Source organism: Lynx canadensis, chromosome F1 (genome assembly GCF_007474595.2).
Source record: "Lynx canadensis isolate LIC74 chromosome F1, mLynCan4.pri.v2, whole genome shotgun sequence".
In the NCBI taxonomy this organism is placed as follows: domain Eukaryota; kingdom Metazoa; phylum Chordata; class Mammalia; order Carnivora; family Felidae; genus Lynx; species Lynx canadensis.
This window is the reverse complement of record NC_044319.2, coordinates 1,786,158-1,798,609: the sequence shown is the minus strand read 5'-3', so window position 1 is coordinate 1,798,609 and position 12,452 is coordinate 1,786,158. Positions and strand designations below refer to the sequence as shown.

The 12,452-nt window shown below is 45.2% G+C and overlaps 1 protein-coding gene across 1 annotated transcript in view; it reads left to right on the top strand.

The window, feature by feature from the left end:
- Positions 1-12,452, top strand: part of ENAH (ENAH actin regulator) — a 138,143-nt gene that overhangs the window by 86,727 nt on the left and 38,964 nt on the right. Inside the window, 1 exon segment of the mRNA XM_032591857.1 lies at positions 10,202-10,272. Within this exon segment, the coding sequence (XP_032447748.1) occupies positions 10,202-10,272 (71 nt within the window).

Sequence of the window (12,452 nt, the reverse complement as noted above, 5' to 3'; positions counted from 1 at the left end):
CCACAAGGACTGCCTTGAAGTTCTGGGACAAGAAAGTGACTGTTGGATTCATGCAAATGATAATAATGACTCATGTATCACGTCCTTCTCATCTGTTTGGGATAACCCTGCCCTCTAGCATTTACACTAACTAATCCTTGGAATTATTCTGTATCGAGTTTTTTAGTCACCAGGGGGAAAGTTCGAATGTTCACTTTGTAGCTACCACTCCTTTCGTGTCGTGTCGTGTCGTGTCGTGTCGTGTCGTGTCGTGTCGTGTCATGAGAGGGACTGATGCCTGGATTGAGGTCTGCCTGAGTGTTCTCCATATTCTCCTTTTCTTTGGGCTAAACTACCTGCAGCATCAGAAGTCTTGAATTGAAAGCCCTAACTCAGGGATCTAAAAAGTGTGCTCCAAGGACCCTTGAGGACCCTCTCCTAGACCCTTTCAGGGGGTCCGTAAGGCACTCCATTTTCCTTACACTTCAGCCGGAACAGCGTGCCACACACAACACACCGAATGTGAACGAGAGTGAAATAATGCAGCTGTGTTCTACTAAACCAGACATTAAAGAGATTTGTAAAAATAGAAAAGCATGCTGTCCTAATAGCTAATATTTTTTTATTTGGAAAATAATGATCATTTTTAATTGCTATTTTTAAAGTGAATTACTAGAAGTTAAAAGTGGAAAAATATTGTCTATTTAATACAGCAAATGACAGCAGCTGTAACTCATGCAAATGCTCTTCAGGGGCTTCAGTAATTTTTAAGAGAGTTTGGGGGCCCCGTGACCAAAACTTTTGAGAATGACTGCCCTAACCCGTCATCAGGGAGACTGTTGACTGAGAAAAGAATTTCCAGCGTCTCTTTAGCTTTTCCCGGCAGCGTGGTGAAAACGTCTTGCCTGTGGGATAAGACTGGCTAGTGGATGGGAATTGATTATTGCATATTTTTTTATTTCTTTAGTGCAGGATTCTGTCTTCAATACAAGCCTTGCTTTGCCTATAACAGAGAAACTTCTCTTCCTATTGTTATTATTCCCTCTTTTTCTGTTTTGTATCTTTTCTCCTGCCATCAGGATGACTTACTGGGGGCTGGGTGTGTGAGGGCGGGACTTCACCAGTCGGAGAAGTGGGCGGAGCCCAGTCCTGATGCCCCGTTGTCCTCATCTGTCAACAACAGGGAGAATGCAGGTCTGGTGGCCCTGTTTTGTGCCTGACGTATGGAAATTGCCCGGCGATTAGATTGAAACCACCTTCTGTCCAACACGAGTATCTGTGGTTGCTGTTCTAGCTCTGCCTCTTAGAAATTCAGGTTCTTCTGGTTTCTAACTGGTACGTTTGTGACTTCTTGGTTATGTTATGATAGATGAATGGTTACGTGGTCATATAATGTGGGGATTATTATTTATAATAAATGAACTGAAAATGGTTACTTCAAGACTTACAAGCTCCTGATCACTTGCTGTTTGGGAAAGCAAACGGCTTGGCCACAACTCAACTCTAATATTGCGCTGTTCACGAGCATGGCCTTCGTCATACGTTGTAGGCCCAGGATACCTTGTCCCGCTCCAAGATGGATGTGACCGAATGACTAAAAGGGACAGATAGGACTTTTCTGATTAGTTTACATGTCCTGGTCTTACCGAAGGTTACTTCAGCCTGAAGTTGGCTGTCAGGCAGACGTGACAGTCTGTCTACGTCTCGTTCTCGTTTCTTCGCTTCTCTGGCAGTCAGACGGTTAGGCATCTCATAATGCATTACCTGATGCAGGTCTAGCGGGGGACCGCATTTCTCAGCGTATTTTGCATTTAGCCTAAGTTTAATTAATTGTGCTGCAGTGACCCAAGGATGTCATCCTTGATGATTTGCTGGTTTCAGTGCCTGAGAATAGTAATTTATGTACAATTACTTCACTTGAAGTCCTGATTTTAGTCCTACTTGTTGCCCATAGATTGGAGAAGCATTTGCTAGATGTCAGAAATTCAGATACCTGTTTTATAGGACTTTTCCATCTGTAAACACGGATGTAGGGGGTAGAGAGAAGCTTTAAAGGTTTTTTTTTTTTTATGTTTGTTTCTTTTTGAGAGAGAGAAACTGAGTGGGGAATGGGCAGAGAGAGGGAGACACAGAATCCGAAGCAGGCTCCAGGCTCTGAGCTGTCAGCGCAGAGCCCGACACGGGACTCAAAACCGTGAACCGTGAGATCATGACCTGAGCCGAAGTCGGACGCTTAACTGACGGAGCCACCCAGGAGCCCCGAGAGAAGCTTTAATCGAACAGAGTCTATTCTGTTCATTAATGGTAAGAAATGAACCGTAGGATCCACTTCTCTGGGGAGACCGTCACAACCCACAGTGGCCCCCAGGCCTGCTGTGCAGATGTAATGGTTGGGAGTCGGCCGTGCTCTCATCCGCCTGGAAGTGTGGCAGTGGCCTGTGGGCTGTGGGCTTGTCTGTCTGTGTTTGTATCCACGTTAGTGCCGTGCGTGTGGGTGAACCTCGGGCATTCCTGTTTTATGTTGTAGGCAAGATAGGAAAATTCTAATCCATTTTTTGAAGATGGTATTAAACAGTGGTATCTTTAAAATCGGTATTTTATCCATAAAGAATATTGTTTTGGTAATCCATAAAAAACTCCTAAGAGGCAGGTGGTCTCATGATGTCAAAGAAGAAAAGTATTTGTTTTCCTAATACGGTACTAGGTTGCGTGCTATGAGAGAAACAAAAGCGAGTAATTTAAAATAGTCGACCCGAAGGGGCTGTGACCTGGGCAGAGAAGACAGACGTGGTCAGAAGTGTCTGCGAGGCAGCCCGAGTCCCACGCGTGGGACAGAGCGGCGGGGTCAGGTGGCGTGAGCCAACAGCGTACTCTCGTGCGGAGGAACCAGGAATAGTCCTCGTGAGTAGACCTGCTGTTTCCGTGGGCTTCTACAACGTCTGAGAAAATTCTCGCAGGAAACAGATGACCTCTGTTTTCTGGAAATTCTCAGGGGTGTTTGGTTATGACGGTGTCATTCGTGTAGGAAGAGACACGTTTACAGGGAGGAGGTTCCTTTACAAACCCTGTTCTGCTCTTTACCGTGGTGCTGCCGTAGAAGAATTCCTTTTCCTTACTCCCTCAGGCTCACCGGTCTTCTACACTTAAGCCTTGAGTCACACTCGCCCAGTCTGAAGGTGACCGGGAGTGGGTCTCTGGTCTCTTCCGCAGATGGCACTCGGGGTGGACCTTGTGTTGATAGGACCGAAGTTAGTGTGATGTTTTCAAGGTTCAGCCGTCTTCTAAGAGCATGTGTCCTGCCTGGCAGTGTGATAAGTAAATGCTAGTAAACAGCGTGTCTCCTGTGTCCAGGTGTGCTTTTTTCACCGTGCCAGTGGATTTGCACACTGCAGCAGTTGGCTTCCTCATTTTAAAGTTGTGTGACTGGTGTACAGTAAAAGTGATGACTGAATCTTAGCAGTTAAAAATTTTTTTCATGTTTATTTTTGAGAGAGAGGGAGAGCACAAGAAGGGGAGGGGCAGAGAGAGAGGGAGACACAGAATCGGAAGCAGGCTCCGGGCTCTGAGCCGTCCGCACAGAGCCCGACCCGGGGCTCGGACCCAGGAGCTGCGAGATCGTGACCTGAGCTGATGTCGGACGCTTCACCAATGGAGCCACCCAGGTGCCCCATGGATCTTAGCAGTTTTTTAAAATAAAGAGCTTCAGAGCAAAGCAGAAAGCCTTCCACGGATTCTTTAGTTTAAAAAAACTGAACATTTTAGAGGCACCTGGCTGGCTCTGTGAGTGGAACTTGCGACTCTTGATCTCGGGGTTGTGAGTTCGAGCCCCACTTTGAGTGCAGAGATTACTTAATCTCTGGGGTGCCTGGGTGGCTCAGCTGGTTAAGAGTCTGCTGCTTGATTTTGGCTCATGTTACGACCCCAGGGTCGTGGGATTGAGCCCCACATCAGGCTCCGTGCTGGGCGTGCCTACTTGAGATCCCCCCCGCCCAACCCCCCCATCCCCCGCCTTAGCATTCCTGTGTGAGCGCACTCTCTGAATGAATGAATGAATGAATGATTTTTTTATACCCCCAGCATTTAAAAACTTGGTGAGTTATAGCAGAATTGTGCAGTAATTTTCCGTGCCAAGCTGTACATAGAGGTGAATGCATGACCGATTGGTGAAGTCTCTGACATTCATCCTCTTTTGTCTCTGAGCTCAGTTTTCCTGCCCAGAATTGCCTTGCCTTCATTTTTTCCCCACATCCAAGAGCATTAGCTTAGAAACTGTGTACTTTTATTGGTTCTGTTCATTCTTTTTCTCCTGTAAAAGTAGGGAAGAGACTTGGTCTTTGAAAGTCTCCATATTGTACATTTAGAATGAAAACACTTCTCGTGGTGACAAGACTTTCAGCTCTACATGTGGATAAGCGAGCAAAGTTGTGACTTTCCTTACAAATGATCTGAGACATCCTCATGTCACTGAGTGCACCCCCCCCCCCATGAACCTTGCCCACGGAACTGCACGTCTTTACCATCACCCCCACCCGACTTCGGTTTTGTGGGCTGTCGCAAGTCCATTCTCTCTGTCTCTCTCTCATCCAAGTGTAAGTTTGGACCACTTTGCCTAATTGCAATATTATACTAAAACCTTTCTCCTAAGTCTTTAGATAGATTCTTCATCTTTCTTAGAAATTCTGATAATTATCTAAGTTTATATTTATGCTTATTATCTCCTTTCAGATTTTTTAAGTGGCTAACAAAAAAACATACATGATAAAACTTGAAGTAGGGGAAAGCGCTCCTGGTGAAGGGGGTAGTTCTCTTATTTGTCTGGGGGTAATAGGGACTCCAGTTGAGTGTTGGCTGCTCACAAGTTCTAGTTGGCTCCAAAGGAAATACTCCCGCCGACCACACCACGAGAAGAATGGCGTGGGCCTTCTGTGTGTGAGGTGGCCCTGTGGAGGGAGGGACATAGGGGGAGCACATCTGAAAGATGGAAAGACCAGTGTGCCTGGACCATCGGGAGACAGAGTATGGACTGGGTGAGATGGGCAGTGGTCACGTCACGGACAGAAGGCACTGGGGTTTGCTATTTATCTTACGAGCAGTGAGAAGCAGTGGAAGACATTTTACCAAGGCAGGCAATTCCGTCTGCTTCGGTTGTTAGGGTCTCACTGGCTGCCGTGGGGAAGGGGAGGTACCGAGATCAGAACGGGCAGCTTCGTCCAGTGATGCTGTTGTCATCGCCCAGGCTGCTGGTATCTTCGTTTTTGAGCTTCTCCCCTGCTCCGGGTGTGTGTATGGTTCAGTATATGCACTTCGGTGTGGACATACGGAGTACACGATAAAACATTAAGAAAGCAAGAAAAAGGATGAGAGAAAAATGAGCAGAAATAGAAATGCTGTTCTCTTGCCCACCCCAGTGTATGTTTAGCATTCTGGAGAAATGTGTCCCACTTTGAAAACCACCAGTGTGGACAAGAGGTCATGGAACATGACCCGGGGCAGTGGAGACCGTTCGAGAGATTACGGGGTTGCAAGTAGGTTAACTGGTAGTAGTAGAAAGGAATGGGTGCGGAGGGCCCGAGGTTTCTAGTTTGTGCACCCGAGATCACCATGCGGGCTGAAGAGTTAGCCAGTACTCCAGCAAACGCTGGTCGGGTTTTTGACAATAGTCTTCTGCTTGGCCGTGCACATACTTAATAATAATGCCTTTAGTGACCGAGGCAGGGGGGAGGTTGTCAGCTGGTCTGCTGGACGGCCCAGCTCTGCAGGGAAGAGGATGTGGGACGTGGGTCACTCCTGCCTTTACACAAGTGTTAGCAGGTGGCAGGACCGGGCCACTACTTCTGGTTGACTCTTGAGGCTTCTTTGGCCGGCGGCAGAGCCTCCACGGCGGATCGGGTGCTGGGCTGGGAGCACATGGAGACTGTCGCCGTTCCAGCCTCTGGTAAGTGATTGGCAGTCTGTGAGCTGTTAGCAGCTGTTCTCACTCACGTTTTTGCTTAGAAGGAAACAAAATGCCTTTGAGGCCGTAAGTTGGGGAAAGATCGAAGAGATGAAGAGAGGCAGGGGAAGCCCATCACACGTGCAGTGTCGCCTGAGACACGGCACACGGACGGGAGAGCAGTGCGGCTGTGGGCGCTGTTCCAGGTGTGGCTTTAGATGCGTGGTGCTCCAATTCCTGAGATAGGTGAAGATTTTCTTTTGTTAAAAACCACATATTTTAAGAGGAAGATTTTTTTGAAAATGTATTAAAGGGCCACTTTAAAAATGCCATCCCTCTGAACACAGTTTACTCTTTTCTCACCTCTTCTGGCACGGAGCCCTGCAGTCTGACACACACACACACACACACACACACACACACACACACACGTGTATACATCCAGTTTTATTGAGGTATTACTGAAAAATAAAATTGTAAGATATTTAAAGTGTACGTCATGATGATCTGATATAGTATGTATTGTGAAAGGATTTCTCCCATCTAGTTAGTTAACACATCCATCATCTTACCTCTTTTTTTTGTTTTTTTATGATTTTGGTGAGTTGGCAAATTCCATTTATACAGTACAGTGCTATGAAACTGTAGTCACCATGTTTTACATTAGATCCTCAGTCTTTACTCATCTTGCAGCTGAAAGTTTGTACCTTTTTACCAACTTCTCCCTATTTACCCCCACGGGCCCTGGCAACCACTTTTCTACTGTTTCTATGAGTTTGGTGGTTTTTGTTTTTTTTTTAACATTTGTTTATTTTTGAGACAGAGACAGAGTGTGAGCGGGGAAGGGGCAGAGAAAGAGGGAGACCCAGAATCCAAAGCAGGCTCCAGGCTCCGAGCTGTCAGCACAGAGCCCAACGCGGGGCTCGAACTCATAAACTGTGAGATCATGACCTGAGCTGAAGTCAGATGCCCAACCACCTGAGCCACCCAAGCGCCCCAAGCGTGTTTGTTTGTTTTAAGTCACCGTACAAGTGACGCCACGTGGTCTCTTTCTCCACCTGGCTCATTTCACGTAGCATAATGCTCGCAGGGTCCATCCATGTTGTTGCCAATGACAGGATTTTCCTCTTATGGCTGAGTAGTGTTGCGCATCGTGTTGTGGAATGGAGTATTACACACACACACACACACACACACACACACACACTGCATCTTCTTTGTTCTTTCGTCTCAGGTAGTTTCCGTGTCTCGACCGTTGTGAGTGATGCTGCAGCAAACTGAGGAGTGTGGGTATTCCCTGGGTACCATGTTTTCCTTTCCTTTGGATATGTACCCAGAAGCGGGATTGCCGGAAGTTAGGGTAGTTCTGTTTTTAATTTTTGAGGACCCTCCATACTGTTTCTGTAGTGGCTGCAGCAGTCGGCATTCCCGTGGTACGTGTTTTTGTTTCGTGTTGTTTCTGACGCAGGCAGTGCAGTGTCTCCCTGCGTTCGGTTCTGGACGCCTTAGAACAGACACACACACGTTTGCTTTCATTCCCTTTCAGTGTATGTAGTAGGACTTTGCAATCACGAGGGAAATACCGGGGGGCCCTTACTGATGGTCAGAAGCATGAACACTGCTCATTTGGAAGCTGGTGATGTGTGCTCACTCGACAGATCAGCTTTCCAGAGAGTAAATCAAATTAAAACTGGCTTTAAGCAAACGATCTCATTTAATCCTCAGAAGAAATGATGAGATGGGTAATATCCCCTTTACAAGTGGCCGTGGGATGGGATGCTACGGGTCTGCTGTAGTGATCACGTCTAGCGGGAAAATGTAGTCATGCCCATCGATTTGACCCGCCTCTCATTTTCGCTACTGCTGTCTGACCCGGCCTTCACCGTTGCGCCACTCGTACAAACACCTACGGGGAGAGAGTGGCGAAAGGCCGAGCCTGAGGGATCGCTGCCTTCCAGACCACGTTAGAAATGAGCAAACAGCCACGACGAGACTGTTCTGTGGTCAGAGTAGCTGATACGTGTCGTCGGTTTTCTTCTCCGAAGTCACATAGAGATGCTCAGTTTTGCTTTCTTGATTCCCCTTAACCTACTCCTCAGTTGATGCTTTCCTGGAGGGCCCGTCCTTTCTTCTCCCAGCTCGGAGCCCGTTCACAGCGAGGCCGACTCGGGGGGAGCCGCTGTTGCGGAGGCACATGCGCGGTCCCGGGGTACTGATGGCAGCCGTGACCCTGCTTCCGCTGCGGGCCTCCCGGCACCGGACAGTGAGTGCTCCTTCCCAGGCTCCTCCCTCCTCCCCCTCCTCCCCCCTCCCCAGTGAGCCTCAGAGTTCAGCAGGAAGTGCCTGCAGGCGTATGCATGTGACTGAATGAATTATTCAGTGTCTCCGGGGAAGGGGAACTGCAGCAGGATGGAGAGGTGGCCGGGAGCTGGCGGGGAGCACGGGTCCTGGAAAGCAGGTGCCTGAGGATCCCAAGTGCAAGCGTGAGGCGTGATAGCGTAAACTGTGACAAGCACAGACGTTTCTGGTTGAAAATGTTCTGTCTCACGCAGTCCTAACGGTTCACCTGCATTCTGACAATTTGTCAGATGACTCTGCCGAAATGATCGGTACTGGAATGTGGCAGTTTCTTTGCTGTCAGAGGCGACATCATTTCTCAGGTTTTCCTTGTGAGTTTTTATATTTCCCTGACTCTTTTTTCCTTTAAATATGAATTAAAGGAACTGAAGAATAAAAGCTGAAGACCAGGCATGTTTATTTAATAAAGGCTTTATTAGAAGTGTCATTTACAGACATCGGTAAGACAGGTTCTTTTAAAGTTTAAACTTGAAATAGAATTATTGACAATTTCCTAAATCGTTTCTCTCCTCTGCAGTGATGTGCTTGACTTGGTAGACATGTTATATGCATGCCTGTGGTCTCTTCTGTCATTACAGTAATGTTGTGCCTGCGGCTCTCACAGGCCTCGAGTGGGTTGTTGGAGGTACTTAGCAAAGTTGCCTTTTATCAATCTTATTTATTCTGTTTCTGTTTGAAAATATCTGCTGTATGTATTGTTTTTAAAGCAAGATTTAAACTTAATTGGATTATATTAAATCTAATTTCTAAAAATGATAAATTCTCCTGATTATATAAGATTTATTACCATGTTCAGATGTACAATCTTTAAATATAAGTTGGTTTGTTCTGATTCTGTGGAGACTTTTTTAGTATTAATCGTGTTACCTAAAGAGCACAGTTTAGGGGAAATCTAAAATACCGTCTTGTTAGCCTTTATGCAGTCTTCCTTAAGCCAGTATGTTTTAATCTGTTCGTTGATTTTGGTTAATACCAATGGAAAAGGAAAATATTTCCCATGCTGAAAAGAATTTCTTGGGGATTTTATAGAAAATTATTGATGTAAAGTTTTCGATGTCATTAATGTAATCCTAAGAAAAATACTAATTTTGTTTTTTCTACCCCACTTTTGAGCATCACCTTGATTTTATGTAACCCTTTCTTCCCCTTTTCATAAATTACCACCTTCTTGTTGAGTTTTTTCTCTTAAAGGGAATTTATTTCATTATTACTTAAGGTAAATTTTAATGTAGATAACCTAAATATTAAATGACTGTTTGATATGGCCACACGTTTTTAATATATCTTGTCAAGTATATATACACATTGAGGAAAAAAAAAGAACAAAATGTGGCTTCTTAAAACAATAGTTTTTTGATGCGTTTCAAAGTGCAAAGCAAACGAAGATGTTCTGATTTACATCAGTGACTTTAATAAGACACTTTAATTTCTCCAGGCTGTTTACAACGTCTTTTGTCTTTTTCAACTAGTGGAACTGAGTCCATCTTACGCTGAGTTCATCGTGAGCATTTCTCCAGAATGTTTCTCAGCCGTCAAGTCTTCTAAATGAGCAGTAATTCCATGGAACGAACTCAGCCTTGGGTCTTGACCTCATAAACCGTTCCATTTACTTTCTAAAACATAATCGTAAAATGTAAATGGATCGCACTCTCTGATTGTGTCACCCGGAAAACAAGCTCTAAGGGCATCGTTTGGTCTGTGGCTTATTACAGGGTTTTTCCACAAATAAGATTACACATAAAAATTCTTTTTCAAATTTATATTAAAGAAGATACGTTTTTATTAAATTACAGAGCTTCCAGAATGAGGATCTAGATAGGACGTATGTATAAAAACATTTTGAACCTTTCAAAGCACCTTTTAGTTTGTGTGAAGTTCTTCAGATGGCCCCGTTGTCCTTTGAAGCTTCTAACACCAAGGTGTCTGTTGCAGCCCAGAGCAAGGTTGCTGCTACCCAGGACAGCACTAATTTGCGATGTATTTTCTGTGGTAAGCAACATTATGTTTACATTACTTTTTCAAGCTGTGGTACATACTACTTGCACATTTCCATAACTTTTGTTTCCGTAGGCCATAGTCTGGTTTGTGGTGTTTGGGATCCACAGCGGCTACTGTTTCATGTTGTGATACTGTTGGGGCTCACGTAGGTGATTTGGGCAGCTTTTGAGTTGGCTTCTTAGTGGGGATTTGGTTAGAATGAGAGTCTTAAAACGAATTCCTCTTCAGTTCTTCCAACATGAACGAGAGGGGTTTTTGTTTCTGTTTTTAACTCTTTTGTTTGAAGCAGCCTTTTAATTTACAGTTTCAGGGACAGCATTACACCCACCGTAGTGTGTTTTGAGGAATGTGCCTTATCTGAAGGGAGCTTTTGCTCAGGAATGAAGTTTGAGGTGACCCATGTCGTGAGGCAGACGTAAGCCATTGCTGCTTCACCGGGCTGGCTTGGGAGGGACGGCCTTCTTCCCGCACTAGGTTAGGCACCTGTTGCCGAGGAGTGGGTTTGGGCCTAGCGAGTGCTCTTCCGCTCCTGTGCACACGCGTGCGCACATGTGTGCCGTTTGCACGCAGCAGCCGGCTGTGCCGCTTAGCTGCCCCAGGTTACAGGTAGTCAGACAGGTGCATCTTCGTACCCTTACCCGAGCAGAGGGCTGCGTGCGCACACACCCCCAGTGGCACGCACACGCACACACAAACCTTCGTCCGAGTCGTTTGTATCATTTGATTCTCACACTTTCCAGTTTGAAAACCCAAGTTCAAAAAGTGACTTGTAATTCTTAAAACTTCTTTTTTATTGTCTCCTGTATATATATATATTTTTTACTCCTGTATACCTGACTGGCCCAATTATCTTACAAGAGAGAAAATCATAAAGTGACCTACTGCTCAAGTTTTAGATGAGCAGTTCAGCTGTGTGTATGTACTTATCCATGTGACTCAGTTTTTGATGTGATTCTTCAGTATTTCTGATATTGTTTCTTTAGCTATAAAGAGAATTATTTTCAAATTTATGTACTTGCTGGTTGAGGCAAAGAAGCATGTGTTAGAAATTTCCAAAAATGAAAACTCGGATGTATTTCTTAATCACCTGAAGTTAACATTCTGGGATTGCTCAGGGGAGACAGAGACAGCAGTGAGCCTGGGGGGTGTGGCCCCTCGCGAGCCCCTGTCTTCCCCGGGGTTTATCTCACCTGTGATTCTCTGCCTCCTCCTGGGGGTTCTTCTAGGCCACCTTTTGAACTAGCCATGAGTTATTATTCGTATTGCTGTTATTAGAGGACTTTTTTTTTTTTTTACTTCATTCTGAGAACCTACTTGGTGTTCTGTACTTTGCTACTTACCGTGTTGAGTTCCACATGCAGAATAATAGATACAGTTAACCCAATTGCAGAGAGAAGATTGATTTGCCCTTAATAAAGATGAATTTTTAAGTTGTAAAAATAATGTGTTAAAAAGCAGATTTTCCCCATTATTACCTTTAATCGATCTGTGTACAACAATATAATGACCACATTGCTAAGTTTACACTTGATTGTATTGTGTATCATAGCACCTATTGGTCTTTTAGTCCTGTGTTTTTAAATAGTCTGTGGCTAAGTGTGAAAACTACATTTGTGAAAATTAAAACGTGGTGGCAGGTGGATGTGCTTTAGCCAAAACTCAGTATGAAGTCCTCGTTTCCAGGACCCTTCACTCTGATTTCCATCATTTATAGAGAACATAGCAGCGACATGGACACATTTTCTTTGTCAGAAACTAAGTCACATCTCTGCTACGTGAATTGTAGCCAGGACAAATTAATATCAGCGCTTGTCTTTGGCTGTGGTAATAAAACAGAGGAACTAATCCTCGAATATCGCCGCTGTTCTTTATGACGCTCCAGGGGGAGCGAAGCGGGCTCCCTGGTTTCTCCTCTTACTTTCCCCCGGAGGAGAACAGTCAGCCAGCACACGAGCTCAGAGCTCATGATTCACCCGCTGCGTAGGAAAGTGCCTTTTTTGCATTCTCTGAGAAGACAGGTACCCATTTAGGAATATGACCCATGTGAAAAGTAAGATAATTGTTACATGACAGAAAATACAATGGCAGCTGGCAGCCGTGATTGGTCATGGTTGCCGTCTCATGTTGCTGTAATTGACCAGTTGTAGAACCCAGCGGGCTGACAGGAAGCATGACCTCGTATACT